The sequence below is a fragment of the Coregonus clupeaformis genome, chromosome 38, assembly GCF_020615455.1.
Source record: "Coregonus clupeaformis isolate EN_2021a chromosome 38, ASM2061545v1, whole genome shotgun sequence".
Classification (NCBI taxonomy): Eukaryota; Metazoa; Chordata; class Actinopteri; order Salmoniformes; family Salmonidae; genus Coregonus; species Coregonus clupeaformis.
Window position 1 is genome coordinate 4,598,288 of NC_059229.1, and position 15,014 is coordinate 4,613,301.

Sequence of the window (15,014 nt, forward strand, 5' to 3'; positions counted from 1 at the left end):
AATAAATAATGGATTTTTTGTGATGATGTATATTAAATAGATTTATTAGACCTTTTTAAATGTCGATGTTCCAAAGGCATGCGTCAGCGGCTTGTATGCGTCTTCTATGCATGGATGCCTAGAGATGCTGAACGTGTTTATGTTCATTAATGGTCAATTACCGTGAGATGGCAGTCTTCTGCATGACAATAACCGGCTGACAAAACGTCATGACCACCACAGCCCAGCAAGAGCAAGGGAGGGAGAGAAAGCATGAGGGAGAGAGAAGGGACGAGAGAGAATGCATGGGGGGGGGAGAAAGAAGTGGAGATGTGGGTGAGGAGGGAGGAGGGAGGAAAGACGGAGGAGACGCGGAATTCTGTCTGTGTTTGTTTTGGAACTGAACACACAGACCCACGGCTCTGTGGAGGATAAAAGGAAAGAGTGATTTTTTCTTTTCTTTTTTTAAAGAGGGATGGAGAGAGGGATGTGTGGGTGGGGGGTGGCCTGGGGCCCTTTTAGATGTATGAAGCCACACAGGTGGTGTTATCCATACTGGGGGGAACCGTGTATGTCATGTGTGTAGAGTATGAAAAAAATATATATATATGTTTGTGTGTGTGTCACAGTGTGTGTGTGTGTGTGTGTCACGGTGTGTGTGTATGTGTCACGGTGTGTGTGTGTGTGTGTGTGTGTGTTTACCTGCGTGCATGTGTTTGTGCTTCAGCTGCTTCTGAGTGTTTGTGTGTATGAGAGAGAGAGAGAGAGAGAGAGAGAGAGAGAGAGAGAGAGAGAGAGAGAGAGAGAGAGAGAGAGAGAATGAGACATTCCTGGGGGGAGCAGAGAGAGGCAGTCGTTAGTGTGTGTGTGTTTACCTGCGTGCATGTTTGTGCTTCAGCTGCTTCTATGTGTATGCATGTGTCTGCTCGTTCATGCATGAGTGTTTGTGTGAGAGAGAGAGAGAGAGAGAGAGAGAGAGAGAGAGAGAGAGAGAGAGAGAGAGAGAGAGAGAGAGAGAGAGAGAGAGAGAGAGAGAGAGAGAGAGAGAGAGAGAGAGAGAGAGAGAGAGAGAGAGAGAGAATTAGACATTCCTGGGGGGAGCAGAGAGAGGCAGTCGTTAGTGTGTGTGTGTTTACCTGTGTGCATGTTTGTGCTTCAGCTGCTTCTATGTGTATGCATGTGTCTGCTCGTTCATGCATGAGTGTTTGTGTGTATGAGAGAGAGAGAGAGAGAGAGAGAGAGAGAGAGAGAGAGAGAGAGAGAGAGAGAGAGAGAGAGAGAGAGAGAGAGAAGGTGAATGAGACATTCCTGGGGGGAGCAGAGAGAGGCAGTCGTTAGTGGTTAGAGTCTAACGGGAGAAAAATGCCTGGTCTGAGCCTGAGCCCAGCCAGACTAGAGCTAGAGTACGCACACACACACACACACACACACACACACACACACTCTCACACACACACACACACACACAAACGCACTCACACACACACACACACAGCCATACTAGAGCCAGAGTTAGAGGGAGGCCAGCTTTCCCCACTCTAACTCTGTGTGTGTGTGTGTGTGTGTGTGTGTGTGTGTGTGTGTGTGTGTGTGTGTGTGTGTGTGAGTGCGTTTGTGTGTGTGTGTGTGTGTGTGTGAGAGTGCGTTTGTGTGTGTGTGTGTGTGTGTGTTTGTGTGTGTGTGCTGCTGTGGGGAGTAGAGTAGTGGGGAAGGTTTTCATAACTAGCTAGAGTTAAACCCGTTGAACTCTCATGTACAAACACGGGCAGTCAAAGACAACACAGGGCTTACCCAGCATGGCACCCAGCACGGCACGGCTCCAAGGGGTCGCTTGGCTATATCACACACACACACGGTTCCCCCCCAGGACTTTGCTATAGCTTGTATAGGAGCATATAGAGTTGGCAAGGGGTTGCTACGTACCTCCACATGTTTATGTGCAAGCTCTCACACATACACACACAATGTTGTTTCTAAGCTCTAGGCTTGGGTGGTATACTGTATAAACCGTATACCGGGGTATTTTGACATTTTTTATACCGGGCCCCCTAAAGTTTGGGGGTGCGTGCTACGCCACTGCTTATAGATATAAGTTAACTATCTAAGATGTGCCAAATAAATGATATCCAGCTCAGGGCTCCAGCTATGCATTTGGTTTGCTAACTTGCTAGCTAAATGTCTAGCTTGCAAGACCAAGCTTCTTGGTTACAGCAAAGACAATTAATCCCCTCCTGGATCAATATTATTTGTATTCGTTTACGTTTGGAAAGAAATAGCGCCCTTTGTGTGCACTGCCGGTAATGCCCCGGTATGGTACAGGAACAGTATGAAAATATGTGTACTGCCCAACCCTACTAAGCACATTCATGATTGTACTCATGGGCCTTTCACACTTCACACACACACACACACACACACACACACACTGAGCCTTCCTCCTATTTCTCATCATGGCTGTCCTCTCCTCTCATAGCCGAGTTAGTCAGTCTGGTGAGGTCCAGTTAGTCAGTCTGGTGAGGTCCAGTTAGTCAGTCTGGTGAGGTCCAGTTAGTCAGTCTGGTGAGGTCCAGTTAGTCAGTCTGGTGAGGTCCAGTTAGTCAGTCTGGTGAGGTCCAGTTAGTCAGTCTGGTGAGGTCCCAGTTAGTCAGTCTGGTGAGGTCCAGTTAGTCAGTCTGGTGAGGTCCCAGTTAGTCAGTCTGGTGAGGTCCAGTTAGTCAGTCTGGTGAGGTCCAGTTAGGCAGTCTGGTGAGGTCCCAGTTAGTCAGTCTGGTGAGGTCCAGTTAGTCAGTCTGGTGAGGTCCAGTTAGTCAGTCTGGTGAGGTCCAGTTAGTCAGTCTGGTGAGGTCCAGTTAGTCAGTCTGGTGAGGTCCAGTTAGTCAGTCTGGTGAGCTCTAGTTAGTAAGTCTGGTGAGCTCTAGTTAGTCAGTCTGGTGAGGTCCAGTTAGTCAGTCTGGTGAAGTCCAGTTAGTCAGTCTGGTGAGGTCCAGTTAGTCAGTCTGGTGAGCTCTAGTTAGTCAGTCTGGTGAAGTCCAGTTAGTCAGTCTGGTGAAGTCCAGTTAGTCAGTCTGGTGAGGTCCAGTTAGTCAGTCTGGTGAGATCTAGTTAGTCAGTCTGGTGAGGGCCAGTTAGTCAGTCTGGTGAGATCTAGTTAGTAAGTCTGGTGAGGTCCAGTTAGTCAGTCTGGTGAGATCTAGTTAGTCAGTCTGGTGAGGGCCAGTTAGTCAGTCTAGTGAGTTCCAGTCAGTCAGACTGGTGAGGCCCAGTTAGTCAGTCTGGTGAGATCCAGTTAATCAGTCTGGTGAGGTCCAGTCCAGAGAGCTTTCTCCTTTCTGTGATCACTGCTGGATTATATTATGAGGTCTGTTACAGTCCCGTTGCATCATAGCTTCTTAAGGGCCGCTTTGTCTCAGAGAGGCCTGGAACTAGGCCCTGTCTTTTCCTGCTGTGGGGATGGTGGGTGTATCTGCGTACTGTATCTAGCTCCCCTCAGACTCCTTTTGCAGTGTGTGTGTGTGTGTGTGTGTGTGTGGTCAAACTAAGGGCCAGTCATCTTTATTATTGGCCCACAATGGAAAGGATGTTGTAAGATTGCTGAAACCTCTGTGTGGGCATAACACACACACACACACACACACACTTATCAGTGCGTTGACAAGGCCTCCCACTGGGCACAGACGTCAATTCAACGTCTATTCCACATTGGTTCAACGTAATTTCATTGAAATGACATGGAAACAATGTTGATTCAAGTAGTTTTCCAACCAAACACTTTACCAGTGTTTCACTGTGACCTTTAGGGCTAATCTCATTTTCAAATCAAATCAAATCAAATCAAATTTTATTGGTCACATGCGCCGAATACAACTGGTGCAGACATTACAGTGAAATGCTTACTTACAGCCCTTAACCAACAGTCAGGGCAGGTTAGGTCGTGAACGGTCTATCACCTTTAACAGAACACTATTGCGCACTATTTCGGTTGGCTGGATATGATCCTGTCTGTCTACAATGTGTGACAGGCCGTTCAATCTTGTCACACATATGTAGCCTACATGTCATTTTTCTCGATAAGGCAGCCTGTGATGAGATTTTTAAGGAACGAATATGGGATGTTGGATACAATGGAAAATGTGGCATTTAGGCTACACATGCAAGATAATATGATGACCAGACATGTCAGACGGACAACATAACGGACCGTGACATCCAGTCTAGACCGATAACCGGCCACCGAGCATCTTATATCCGTGCCCTTTCTCAGGGACAATTTCAACCGAATTTCCCACAGGTGCCGAATTTATCAAATCAACGTAGTCTATAAATATAGTATTCTACATACATAACCACAACGAAATTACAGTAGCCTAGGAGGCTATAGGGGAATAAAGGGCACATATGGGAGAACATGGATGTCTGAGTGTCTGTGTGTGTTTACCTTTTATAAAAGCCTTGTCTTCACTGGACGCGAACGTATAGTATCCTTGTCGGCTCTCCTCGTTGGATGTCTCCTCTACTGTCGCTTCTCAGTATCGTCTCGATGTGCACACAACCGTTTCAAACGGTAGATAGGCTACAGGAGAGTGTCTATTCAAGTGACAAGTTTAGTAGGCGCTTGTCGAACCATTGTCGATAGAATATAATGTATCTATAACAGACTGTACGGAAAATAAAGACATAAAAACCCACCCCAAAGGAGTCCGTTCGTTCTACTGCTATATTTCTTTACAAATAGGCCTAGCTTGTTGAAAAAATAAAAATCTGTTTTTCAGCGAGTATGGATATCCAAGGCCGCACTGAAAAACAACTTTGCTTTAGAGTCTCGAAAATAAACCAAGTCTCGTGTCAATAACCACAAAACTGTGTTAGGAAATATTGTCAACAGTGACATTCGTCAAAAATAATAGCCTATGTTAGGATAAAAGATAGCTTCAAGCTTGCGCTCTTGGATAGAAGGTGCATCGCTTAGTTACGACGCTAGTCAACTGTCTTCTCCGTAGGCGGTCATCCCCCCTAGTTGTCTTTTTAGAAGAGGGGCGGGGGGTGTCATCCGTCTATGTGGTTGAGCAGCTAACCAGCGAGATGGAGAGAGGGAGAGGAGGTGCTGGTGTTGGTCGGTGGCAGATTTGGGTCCTCTCTGTTTTCTCTTTCCTTCCACTGTTCGCTTCCAGCGGTTGTCTCTCACGACTTCTACTCCAATCGTCTGCTTGCCTCAGCTGAGCCGTGCTTGGCTCTCTCTCTTTCTTTGCTCTCTCTCTTTCCCCCTCTCTCTCTCTCTCTTTTCTCCGGCTACACCCCACAGCTGGAGACGTGACTGTGTGGTTCCAGCCTCCCCGTGACCGTCTTCTGTGTACGTAGACAGACCCAGACCCAGTCCAGCCCCCATTCCCCCCACGCAGCCGCCACCACTCCTCTGCTCGGTAACAGACCCTAGCAGCCTACCCCTTCCAGCTCAGTGCATGCCTCCCTTGCCTTCTCCGTCCCGCCTATCACTCCCAAACTCGAAGGTTGTCCTCGGCACATTTCCAACCTTTCCTTCAAGTCTCTCTCTCTCAATTCAATTCAAAGCGCTTTATTGGCATGGGAACCATATGTTTACATTGCCAAAGCAAGTGGAATAGATAATAAACACAAAGTGAAATAAACTATCAGAAATGAACAGTAAACATTACACTCACAAAAGTATCTCTATCTGAAGAAAGAAAACAACACGAGAGCCTACAAGTCGAATGTGTGAACAGAAAACATAGCAGTAGTACACATGCACGGATCTCTCTCACAGATATACTCTATTCCTCCGTTTCACAGCTGTCTTCCCGCTTTCTCCCTCCCGTCTCTTTCTGTCTTCCTCTTTACTCTATCCTCCCTGCACAGTCACTCATTCTTCATCTCTCTCTCACACACACACACTTCACACGCTTAGCCTCCTTCTCTCAAGGCCCATTACAGCTACAGTTGTTTAGAACTTGTGTAGACTATAGCACAACTGATTGGCTAAATTATTCATTTTCCTCTCTTTAAGATTGTGTTACATAATATGCTATTGAAATACCTAGATACTTATAACGTTGTTTTTTTTTTATCGGGGTGCACATGTTGGGTCGTTACTAGTTACCACAGCCACAAAGTCATAATTATGCCTAAACCCTGCCTATTTGTAAAATGTATCTTCTTAAAATCAGATTTTAAACCTAACCCTAACTTTAACCATACTGCTAACCTTATGCCTAACCCTAACCTTAAATTAAGACCAAAAATACAAAATTTGTTTTCATGAATTTTTATGATACAGTCATCGTGACAATCCACACCTTGGGTTTGATGACCGTAACTGTGTGGGAAGGTTTAGTCTACCATCTGCTGGTCAAAGGGTGCATGGAAGCGCTATCAATTTTTGCTTATAAAAAATTAAACATCTAAACAAAGATAGAAATGTGAAAAGATTTTGGAGCATATTCCATTGGCCTATATCGCATAGTTATAGTATATGCGCCTATACTAATTTGTTTTAATAAATGATGGATAGTCTGCCTACATGTAGGCATAGACTATTGCCACATTCCCAGATAGGCTATCACACAAGGTGTTATGCCCCTAGTCTTATGCCATACAAGCCCAATTGCCTTCTTACTATAAACTATTGGGCTAAACTGGCTATATGGCTTTAACCTGAATAAGAAAAGGGGGGTTGTTACATAGGCTACAAACCATTTAGTTAATTTACCTTGGCTATCATAATGCTACTTGGTAATAGGACTATTATAACAGTTTAGGCATAATACATTATTTGCAGTACTTTCAAATGTATTTGGCCTGATAGGCACTGGCATAACAATAATATAATCTATTTTTGTTTTTAAAGAATAGAATACATTAGAATAGAATAGATTGTTGTTTTATAGAATATAGGCAAATGCATTATTTGCTGTTATTGTACTTGACTTTGGTTTGTTGCCTTGGCCGTGTGTCTTATTTAAATTTTCCCTTTAGCGTATTTTGAGTGTCTTCATAAGCACCAGTTGGCCGTTCCTTCTTCAATAGGCCGTAATGCTTCTCTCTCTCAAAGTAGCTCTTTGTTCGTGCGTAGTCTGGTCTGCTATGCAGAGAGAGAAAAAGCTCTTGAGCGCTCCTTGATTCCGACCAGCTGTTTCCCGCCTCGAGACACGGAGATCAGCTGCAAACACACACGTAGTAGTAGGCGGAGGCGCCACACGCACGCAGGGAAATCCGCATCAGCTGGAGCCACACACAGTTAGCTTAGCTAGCCTTTTAGCTACAACCTCGAACGATCAATAATACTTAGCTATGTGCAATCGAACATAGTACTGGAGTGTATTTTTTTTACGGCAAGGAAATTGGAAAATAGCCTCAAAACACAGAACAGACTCAAGGGGTTACAGCTGAAGATATCTAACGTTAACTATCTAGGTAGCTAAAGCATGGAATACTTCATGATGCCTACGGAGAAGGCTTTACAACAATTCAAGAAATCGGAGAAGGATGTTATTGGAGGGCTTTGTAGGTGTGTATTGCATAATCACGCTTTCGATTAGATGTGTATTGTGTGTTTTGATTGCAACTGTGAGTTATCTGCTTACTAACTAGATGGTAACCTGAATGTAGCTAGCTATCTAGCTACAACAATATTGGCACAACATGGGTGGAAGGAAGCTATGATTTAATGTTAGCAATGCGCATATGAACGCATACCCCGAGGGCGGGACGAAAGCAATCATTTAATATTTGCCCCGAAACATTGTAACGGCTAGAGGTATTAATAACGACCGTTGGTGGTTACAGTTGTAGTGGAAAAATGTAAATAAATACTTGAAATCGATACATTTTGTATCCAGCTAACACGAACCACGTGGTTACTAATCACACTGCCCGCCGCTTCGCTGCTGTGTAGCTAGCACGCGCTAGCTAGCATTCCAGATGTTGTCTACGGTGTTCCCTCCCCAACACGTCGACTAAAATAATGCAGTTATACATTTGTGACACAAACTAATAAGATGTGTATGTTTACGGGCTTTGGTTCTCACATGTAGGGAACCTACGAGGTGTAGCGAGCGAATATTTCTGCTGTAGCTAGCCAGCTAGCTCGTGGGTAGTGCGGCCATGCTTATGTGTCGTGTGCTGAAATTGGCCAAGCTCTCGAGTTTAGTAGCATGGCGGTGTATCCAACATCCGCAACAACATTTAACTAATAATAAACATCATACAACGTTGTCCATACTAAGTTGTATTTAACAACTTTTATATTATTTATTCATATTTTGTAGAAAGCCCCCGTTTTTGTCAAGTCGACGGTGTAATATTGTTTCAAATATGTAGGCGAAAGTATTGTTCTCCATGTGAAAGGGGGTGGTCTTGGTGTCAAATTTCACCAGGCTAACAAGCTACTAGGCTAGGTACTTATTTGGGCGAGGGATTTACAGACATTACTAGTTCGTTAGATACAAAGTGTATATATTCTGTTTCATTGGTGGGCCGACAACAAGCTTGCTAGCTACCAACCATATATACCAGTGCTAGCTGCAATGTTTCGTTGTATTGAGTCTGCGCTCTCAATCAATGCATGTGAGAAGCGCTCGATCAAGCTAGTGAAGCCAGAGGTTGTAGCTAAACACGCTTCTTGAATCTTTTTTGGAGCAGAGACAGAATTTATGAATGAAGGCAAGCCTTCTAATTCTAGATTGCTGTAGGCTACTCTGTACTAGTCGCTCTAGGCCCACATCGTCAATGGCTTTGGTGCATTCTATCTCAAAAGTATTTTAGTGTGATTTTGGTTGTCCTTTTTACTTTTTATTAGCATTGATTTCGGTCTATATTTTGTTTTGCTTACTGCACTCCATTCAGTTGACTAAGCAAATAGCTATTGTGAGTCTACGCATTAATGTATGCATATATAATAGGTCTGCTAATAGTCCTATATTTTCTCCTCTTAAGATGTTGTCTGAGTCTGTTGTGCGACAGTTAACCGTCTGTCCCGTTGTGGATGATTTAAGCCTAGCTGTCAGACAAGTTTTCCAAGATCTGGTTATTCTACTTATTTTTCAAACTTTTAGAGCAGGGTTTCCCAAACTCGGTCCTGGGGCCCCACCTGGGTGCACATTTTGGGTTTTACCCTAACACTACACAGCTGATTCAAATAATCAAAGCTTGATGAGTTGGTTATTTAAATCAGCTGTGTAGCGCTAGGGCAAAAACCAAAATGTGCACACAGGGGGGGCCCCAGGACAGAGTTAGGGAAACCCTGTTGTAGAGCATTCATTGATGCTATCTCTGGAGGCTATATGGTTTACATATTACTCTGGCTGAGTAAACAGAACAGGAGTAGGTTAGCAACCATTAAATGGGCTGAAGGGCAGTGAGTTCAGGGAAACTCCAGGACCTGACCTTATAATAGCCCTAGTCACTAACCCTAGTGAAATGTAGGTGGGGAGTGTGGTTGCAGAGGAGTGGGAAGGAATAGCGCCGTACTACCTGCGTGCCTGGAGTGTTTCCCCCCCCAAGCTACATCGGCATGGTAGTTATTCATGGCCATGTAATTTCTAATTAGACACCTGGTGAAAAGCAGACTTTAAACTAAATTGCAATATAGGCCCATATTTTATTAGAAATGCAGGAATGGTGAAAATAGGACTTTGCTGTCTTTGCATTTTGCTATGTTTATTTATTTTATTTTATTTATTTCACCTTTATTTAACAAGGTAAGCCAGTTGAGAACAAGTTCTCATTTACAACTGCGACCTGGCCAAGATAAAGCAAAGCAGTGCGATAAAAACAACAACACAGAGTTACATTATTGTTATTAACAATCCTTCTTTACCTTTCAAGGAAATAAAAATATGTACCTGAATAAAATATAACTTTTGTCTCATTATCTCCCTCTGTCCTTTACTCCCTCCCTCCCTCTGGCCCTCCTCTCCTTCATCTCTCCCTCCAGTCTGGCCAACATCCCTCTCAGCCCAGAGACTGCTCAGGACCAGGAGAGGCGTATCCGCCGGGAGATCGCCAATAGTAACGAACGGCGCCGCATGCAGAGTATCAACGCAGGGTTCCAGTCGCTGAAAACACTGCTGCCACACACAGACGGAGAGAAACTCAGCAAGGTGAGCAAGAGAGAGATACAGAAAACACTCCTGCCACACACAGACGGAGAGAAACTCGGCAAGGTAGGAGAGAGGGACCATAACCATAACTATGTTTGTGTCCATACCACTCATGGAGGATTCAAGGAAACTGTTTCTGAGAGTATTGATTCTGACCTAACTTTGTGATATTGTTCCTGTGCCTATTCAGGCTGCCATCCTACAGCAGACGTCTGACTACATCTTTGCTCTGGAGCAGGAGAAGACCCAGCTACTGCAGCAGAACAATCAGCTCAAGCGCTTCATACAGGTAGACATTCATACATTTGTATTACCTTCATATAGCCAAGTATAGCCACTGAAATTCATCAAAATATTGTAACTTGCGTGTTTAAAAAATATATATATATCAGAAATGTATACAGTTGATAATTGAACCCAGATAAAAGTACACGAACGTGTAAAGTGATCCATTTCATTTGGGCGTACAGCATAAATACTTTCTCCCTAACAATTACCTTAGTGAACTATTTACTGTTCATGACGTGGCCATAACTAGTTGAAATGCTCCCTCTCACCCTGTCTCCTCTCTCCCCTTCTCCTCTCCTCCTGCAGGAGTTCAGTGGTTCCTCCCCAAAGAGGAGGCGTGGGGGGGAGGAGAAGGATGAAGGGATCGGCTCCCCAGACATTCTGGAGGAGGAGAAAGCCGAGGAGCTGAGGAGAGAGATGTTGGAGCTCAGACAACAGTTGGACAAGGAGCGCTCGGCGAGGATGATACTGGAGGAACAGGTGAGAGGGAAGGATGGTGGGCGGGGAGATGTGGGAGATACTGGCTAGGGACAGCGGGATGAACAGAGGAGTGGGGAAAGGCAGTTAAAAGAAGGGATGGAGAGGAGGTTGAACTAAAAGGTGGTGGAGAGAGCGGATGAACAAGTGAGGGGGAAGAAAGAGAATGAAAAGAGGGAAGGAAGAGTGAAGAGGAGTATAGAGATAAAGACTGACCACCCTTCTCCTCTGTGTCTTTGTCCATCCAGGTGCGTTCTCTGGACATGGTGCTGCACCCAGAGAGGCTGAAGGTGATCACCCAGCAGGTCCAGGAGGAGCAGGCTCACATCCAGACCCAGACCTTACTGAGGCTACAGCAGCTCCACTCAGAGACCAGCGCAGAGAGGGACAGACACACAGCACACAGCCCACAGGTACAGAGACACACAGGTTACAGGTGGGGGACACACACACACAGTCTGTAACTACTCAAGAAGACAGACCGAGAGACAGACACACACAATCCACAGATGGGGAAACACACAAACTGGTTTTGAATGGAAGGAAAGTGAATCTTCTATTTTATTTTCCTTCCTCTCTTTGTACACTCTCTCTCTTTCTCCTCATTTTTCACCTTCTCTCTCTTTTCTCCTCCGTTCTCAAACTTTTCTTATTCTCACCATCTCTCTTCTCCTCCTGTAGGTGCGGTCCCCTGCCCGAGCCCCCACCCACCACCCCACAGTCATCGTCCCCGCCCCCACGCTAACCCCCCACCCGCATCACGTCACCGTGGTTACCATGAGCCCAGCCTCCAACACCAGCACAGTGTCAACGTCCCGGCAGAACCTGGATACCATCGTACAGGTGAGAAAGAGAGTGTGTGTGTCCTTGTGCTCTGTAGGGTTTCTATAGTGAAGCTCAGTGTGTATCCTTGTGCTCTGTAGGGTTTCTATAGTGAAGTTCAGTGTGTATCCTTGTGCTCTGTAGGGTTTCTATAGTGAAGTTCAGTGTGTATCCTTGTGCTCTGTAGGGTTTCTATAGTGAAGTTCAGTGTGTATCCTTGTGCTCTGTAGGGTTTCTATAGTGAAGTTCAGTGTGTATCCTTGTGCTCTGTAGGGTTTCTATAGTGAAGCTCAGTGTGTATCCTTGTGCTCTGTAGGGTTTCTATAGTGAAGTTCAGTGTGTATCCTTGTGCTCTGTAGGGTTTCTATAGTGAAGTTCAGTGTGTATCCTTGTGCTCTGTAGGGTTTCTATAGTGAAGTTCAGTGTGTATCCTTGTGCTCTGTAGGGTTTCTATAGTGAAGTTCAGTGTGTATCCTTGTGCACTTGTGCTCTCTATGATGTCTTTAGTGCTATAGTGATGTGTGTGTTTGAGAGAGAGAGACAGAGAGCATATGTTTGAGTGTGAGGTGTATAGATAACCCCATTACGTACAGTGTCACTGACTCATATGACCTTTGACCTTAGAATTCTCTATGACCTCTGCCCTCCAGGCCATCCAGCACATAGAGCGTACCCAGGAGAGGAGGGGCAGTGCTGAGGATGAGAGGAGACGAGCAGTCATCGTCAGCCCCGCCCACGTCGCCATGGATACCGCCGGCTCTGACACGGCCTCCGACAGCGAGGGAGAGGAGGACTGTTCCATGAACTAACACACAGAGATACACACACATACCGTGTTCTCTTCACAGTTTCAGACAGCAAGAGCCAAGGCTGCTCAATGAACTGTTAGCTACCACAGACACACACACTGATACACACACACACACACACCGATACATATATACACACACACTGATACATACTGTATAAACACACACAACGTGTTCTCTCCAGACAGTTTGACAGCAAGGGAGAGGACTGCTTGATGAACTGTTCGCTGCACACACACACACACACACACTGATACAAACACATTCAGACAGCATCTTGACTGGTAGAGTGAAAAAATGACACTTGTTCTACTAAAATCCAAATTCAATCTCAAACCAGTGACAAACAAATGGAACACACACACGTTAGCGATACCCACCCACTGTAGAAGACGGTCACAAAGATTCCCTCCAGACGCCTGACTACTTTTTGATATGTTTCTTTTTTTAATCTGTCTTTGGCATTATAATTATCATAGAGCAACCCAGTAGTTATGATAAGCTTTGTTCAGATCGTGTACTTTTAAATCACAGGTGAAGAAGTTGGCTCAATATGGCCGCCGTGGGATACATTCATATGCATGAAATTGCATCCTTATGTAGTGCACTACTTTAGACCAAGGCCCATAGGGTTGCCACATGGTCAATAGTAATGCACTATATATGGGGTGGCGGGCAGGAGCGTTGGGCCAGTAACCGAAAGGTTGCTGGATCGAATCCCTGAGCTGACGAGGTAAAAATCTGTTGTTCTGCCCCTGAGCAAGGCAGTTAACCCACTGTTCCCCGTGCGCCGTGGATGTCGATTAAGGCAGCCCTCCGCACCTCTCTGATTTAGAGGGTTTGGGTTAAATGCGGAAGACACATTTCAGTTGAATGCATTCAGTTGTACAACTGACTAGGTATCCCCCTTTCCCCTATATAGGGGGCCGTTTGGGCCGCAGCCATACGGTACATCTATAGAGTTGGGACTGAAATCACGGGGAAAGTCCACAGGCATCTTTCCCTCTCCGTCTCCCATCCCATTCTATAGATGGTTGCTTCATACTGTCACAGTGATCCATCCTTACGTCAACACACGTTACAGTATAAAATGTTAATTACTGTTTAGTACAACTCTCAATGTACTGGAGAATGTAACTCATAACCAGTTTAAACCAGTTTGATTAGGCTATCATCAGAACTCCCCCTCTTACACATTTCTCCAATTTTGTTAGAGCAGGGACAAAGGGGTGCACTTGTTATTTTACCCTTGTAGTACCATCACACTATCTAGTATGGACATTGCAACATATAGTCCCTAATCACACTATCTAGTATAGACATTGCAATATATAGTCCCTAATCACAGTCTATCATAAAGGGCTTTCCAGACACGAAGCTGCGGCGGAATTGCCCATAAATTTTCTATGGAGCCAGGCAGGGGGCGGAATTCTTTCCGGGTGGAGCGATTGGCGGTGCTCGTGCACGTGAAAGCCGCTCAGCCGAAGTGGAGAAAATGGGTAACTGTTCTATTTTTGCTAACCTCGCTCCGCCCCATCGCTTCCTGTCTGGAAAGTTCTTAAGACAATAGACAGCGATAGGTTGGCTCTAGCAGAATAAAACACAGCTGGTACTTAGCTGGATCCCATTAATCACATGTATGAATGAAACTTACAGAATAAGTTGTGTCACTAGCTCTATTGGGGTTACATAGAAGCAAGCAGTGTACCATTCTCTTAACGTTTCAACGTTGTTTTCATCTTTAAAAAAAGAAGAAGAAATTTACTTTTTTTCATAAGTGTCAGGTTTACTGAGAAGAGGATAGATTCCAATTAGGTCTCTTTGATTTTTGTTTATTTCAGTCACTATGCACTAAACTTTTTTAGGTATTTATGCAATTCCAAGCTACAGTAAATTTGTTTTATAGGTGGGGTAGTGTTAAATATTAGGCAAAAGTGTTTAATATTGGGTGAAAGGGTGATTTTTTAAAATCTATGCACCTCAACAAGAGAACATAACATGCATACAGTATAGATGGGTGGTTGTCTAGCAACAAAACCGATGCGTGTGCAACTGTGGGGCAAAACAGACGGGGTTGGCTTAGATTGTCTCAATGTTTTTTGAAATGAGCACTTCTCTCAAATCATTGTTACAGTTGTTGGTTAGCTAACTAGTGAAATTTAGCCATAGTCAAAACAAGACATGGGATCAGTAACAAGATACAACAAGCCACCTACGATTCCCATCAAGGCAGCTTCTAGGCATTGTTGCTATATTTTAGTCATTTAGCAGATGCTCTTATCCAGAGCGACTTACAGTTAGCGAGTGCATACATTTTTCATACTGGCCCCCCGTGGGAATCGAACCCACAACCCTGGCGTTGCAAGCACCATGCTCTACCAACTGAGCTACAGGAGCCAGTTGGTAGAGCTAGCTGACCGTTCAGAATCATAACACCACACGGCCTTCTGCCTCATCGATGCGTGTGCATAATTTTCGTTAAATGCTCAGCCAACCCGTCTATGTCAACTGGTGTCTACAGTCATAA

The 15,014-nt window shown here is 44.8% G+C and overlaps 2 protein-coding genes across 2 annotated transcripts in view; both read left to right on the forward strand.

The window, feature by feature from the left end:
* LOC123482789 (trinucleotide repeat-containing gene 6C protein-like) overlaps positions 1-5,400 on the forward strand; it is a 14,055-nt gene extending 8,655 nt beyond the window's left edge. Inside the window, exon 10 of the mRNA XM_045211674.1 lies at positions 5,335-5,400. Within this exon, the coding sequence (XP_045067609.1) occupies positions 5,335-5,400 (66 nt within the window). The remainder of the gene's footprint in view (positions 1-5,334) is intronic.
* A 1,628-nt stretch (positions 5,401-7,028) lies between these two features.
* LOC121553816 (transcription factor AP-4) lies at positions 7,029-13,155 on the forward strand. Its single transcript, XM_041867192.2, has 7 exons — positions 7,029-7,498; positions 9,926-10,091; positions 10,282-10,380; positions 10,686-10,859; positions 11,105-11,269; positions 11,538-11,699; positions 12,329-13,155. The coding sequence occupies exons 1-7, from the start codon at positions 7,416-7,418 to the stop codon at positions 12,485-12,487; spliced, it is 1,008 nt and encodes a 335-aa protein (XP_041723126.2). The 5' UTR covers positions 7,029-7,415; the 3' UTR covers positions 12,488-13,155.
* Positions 13,156-15,014: the final 1,859 nt, after the last annotated feature.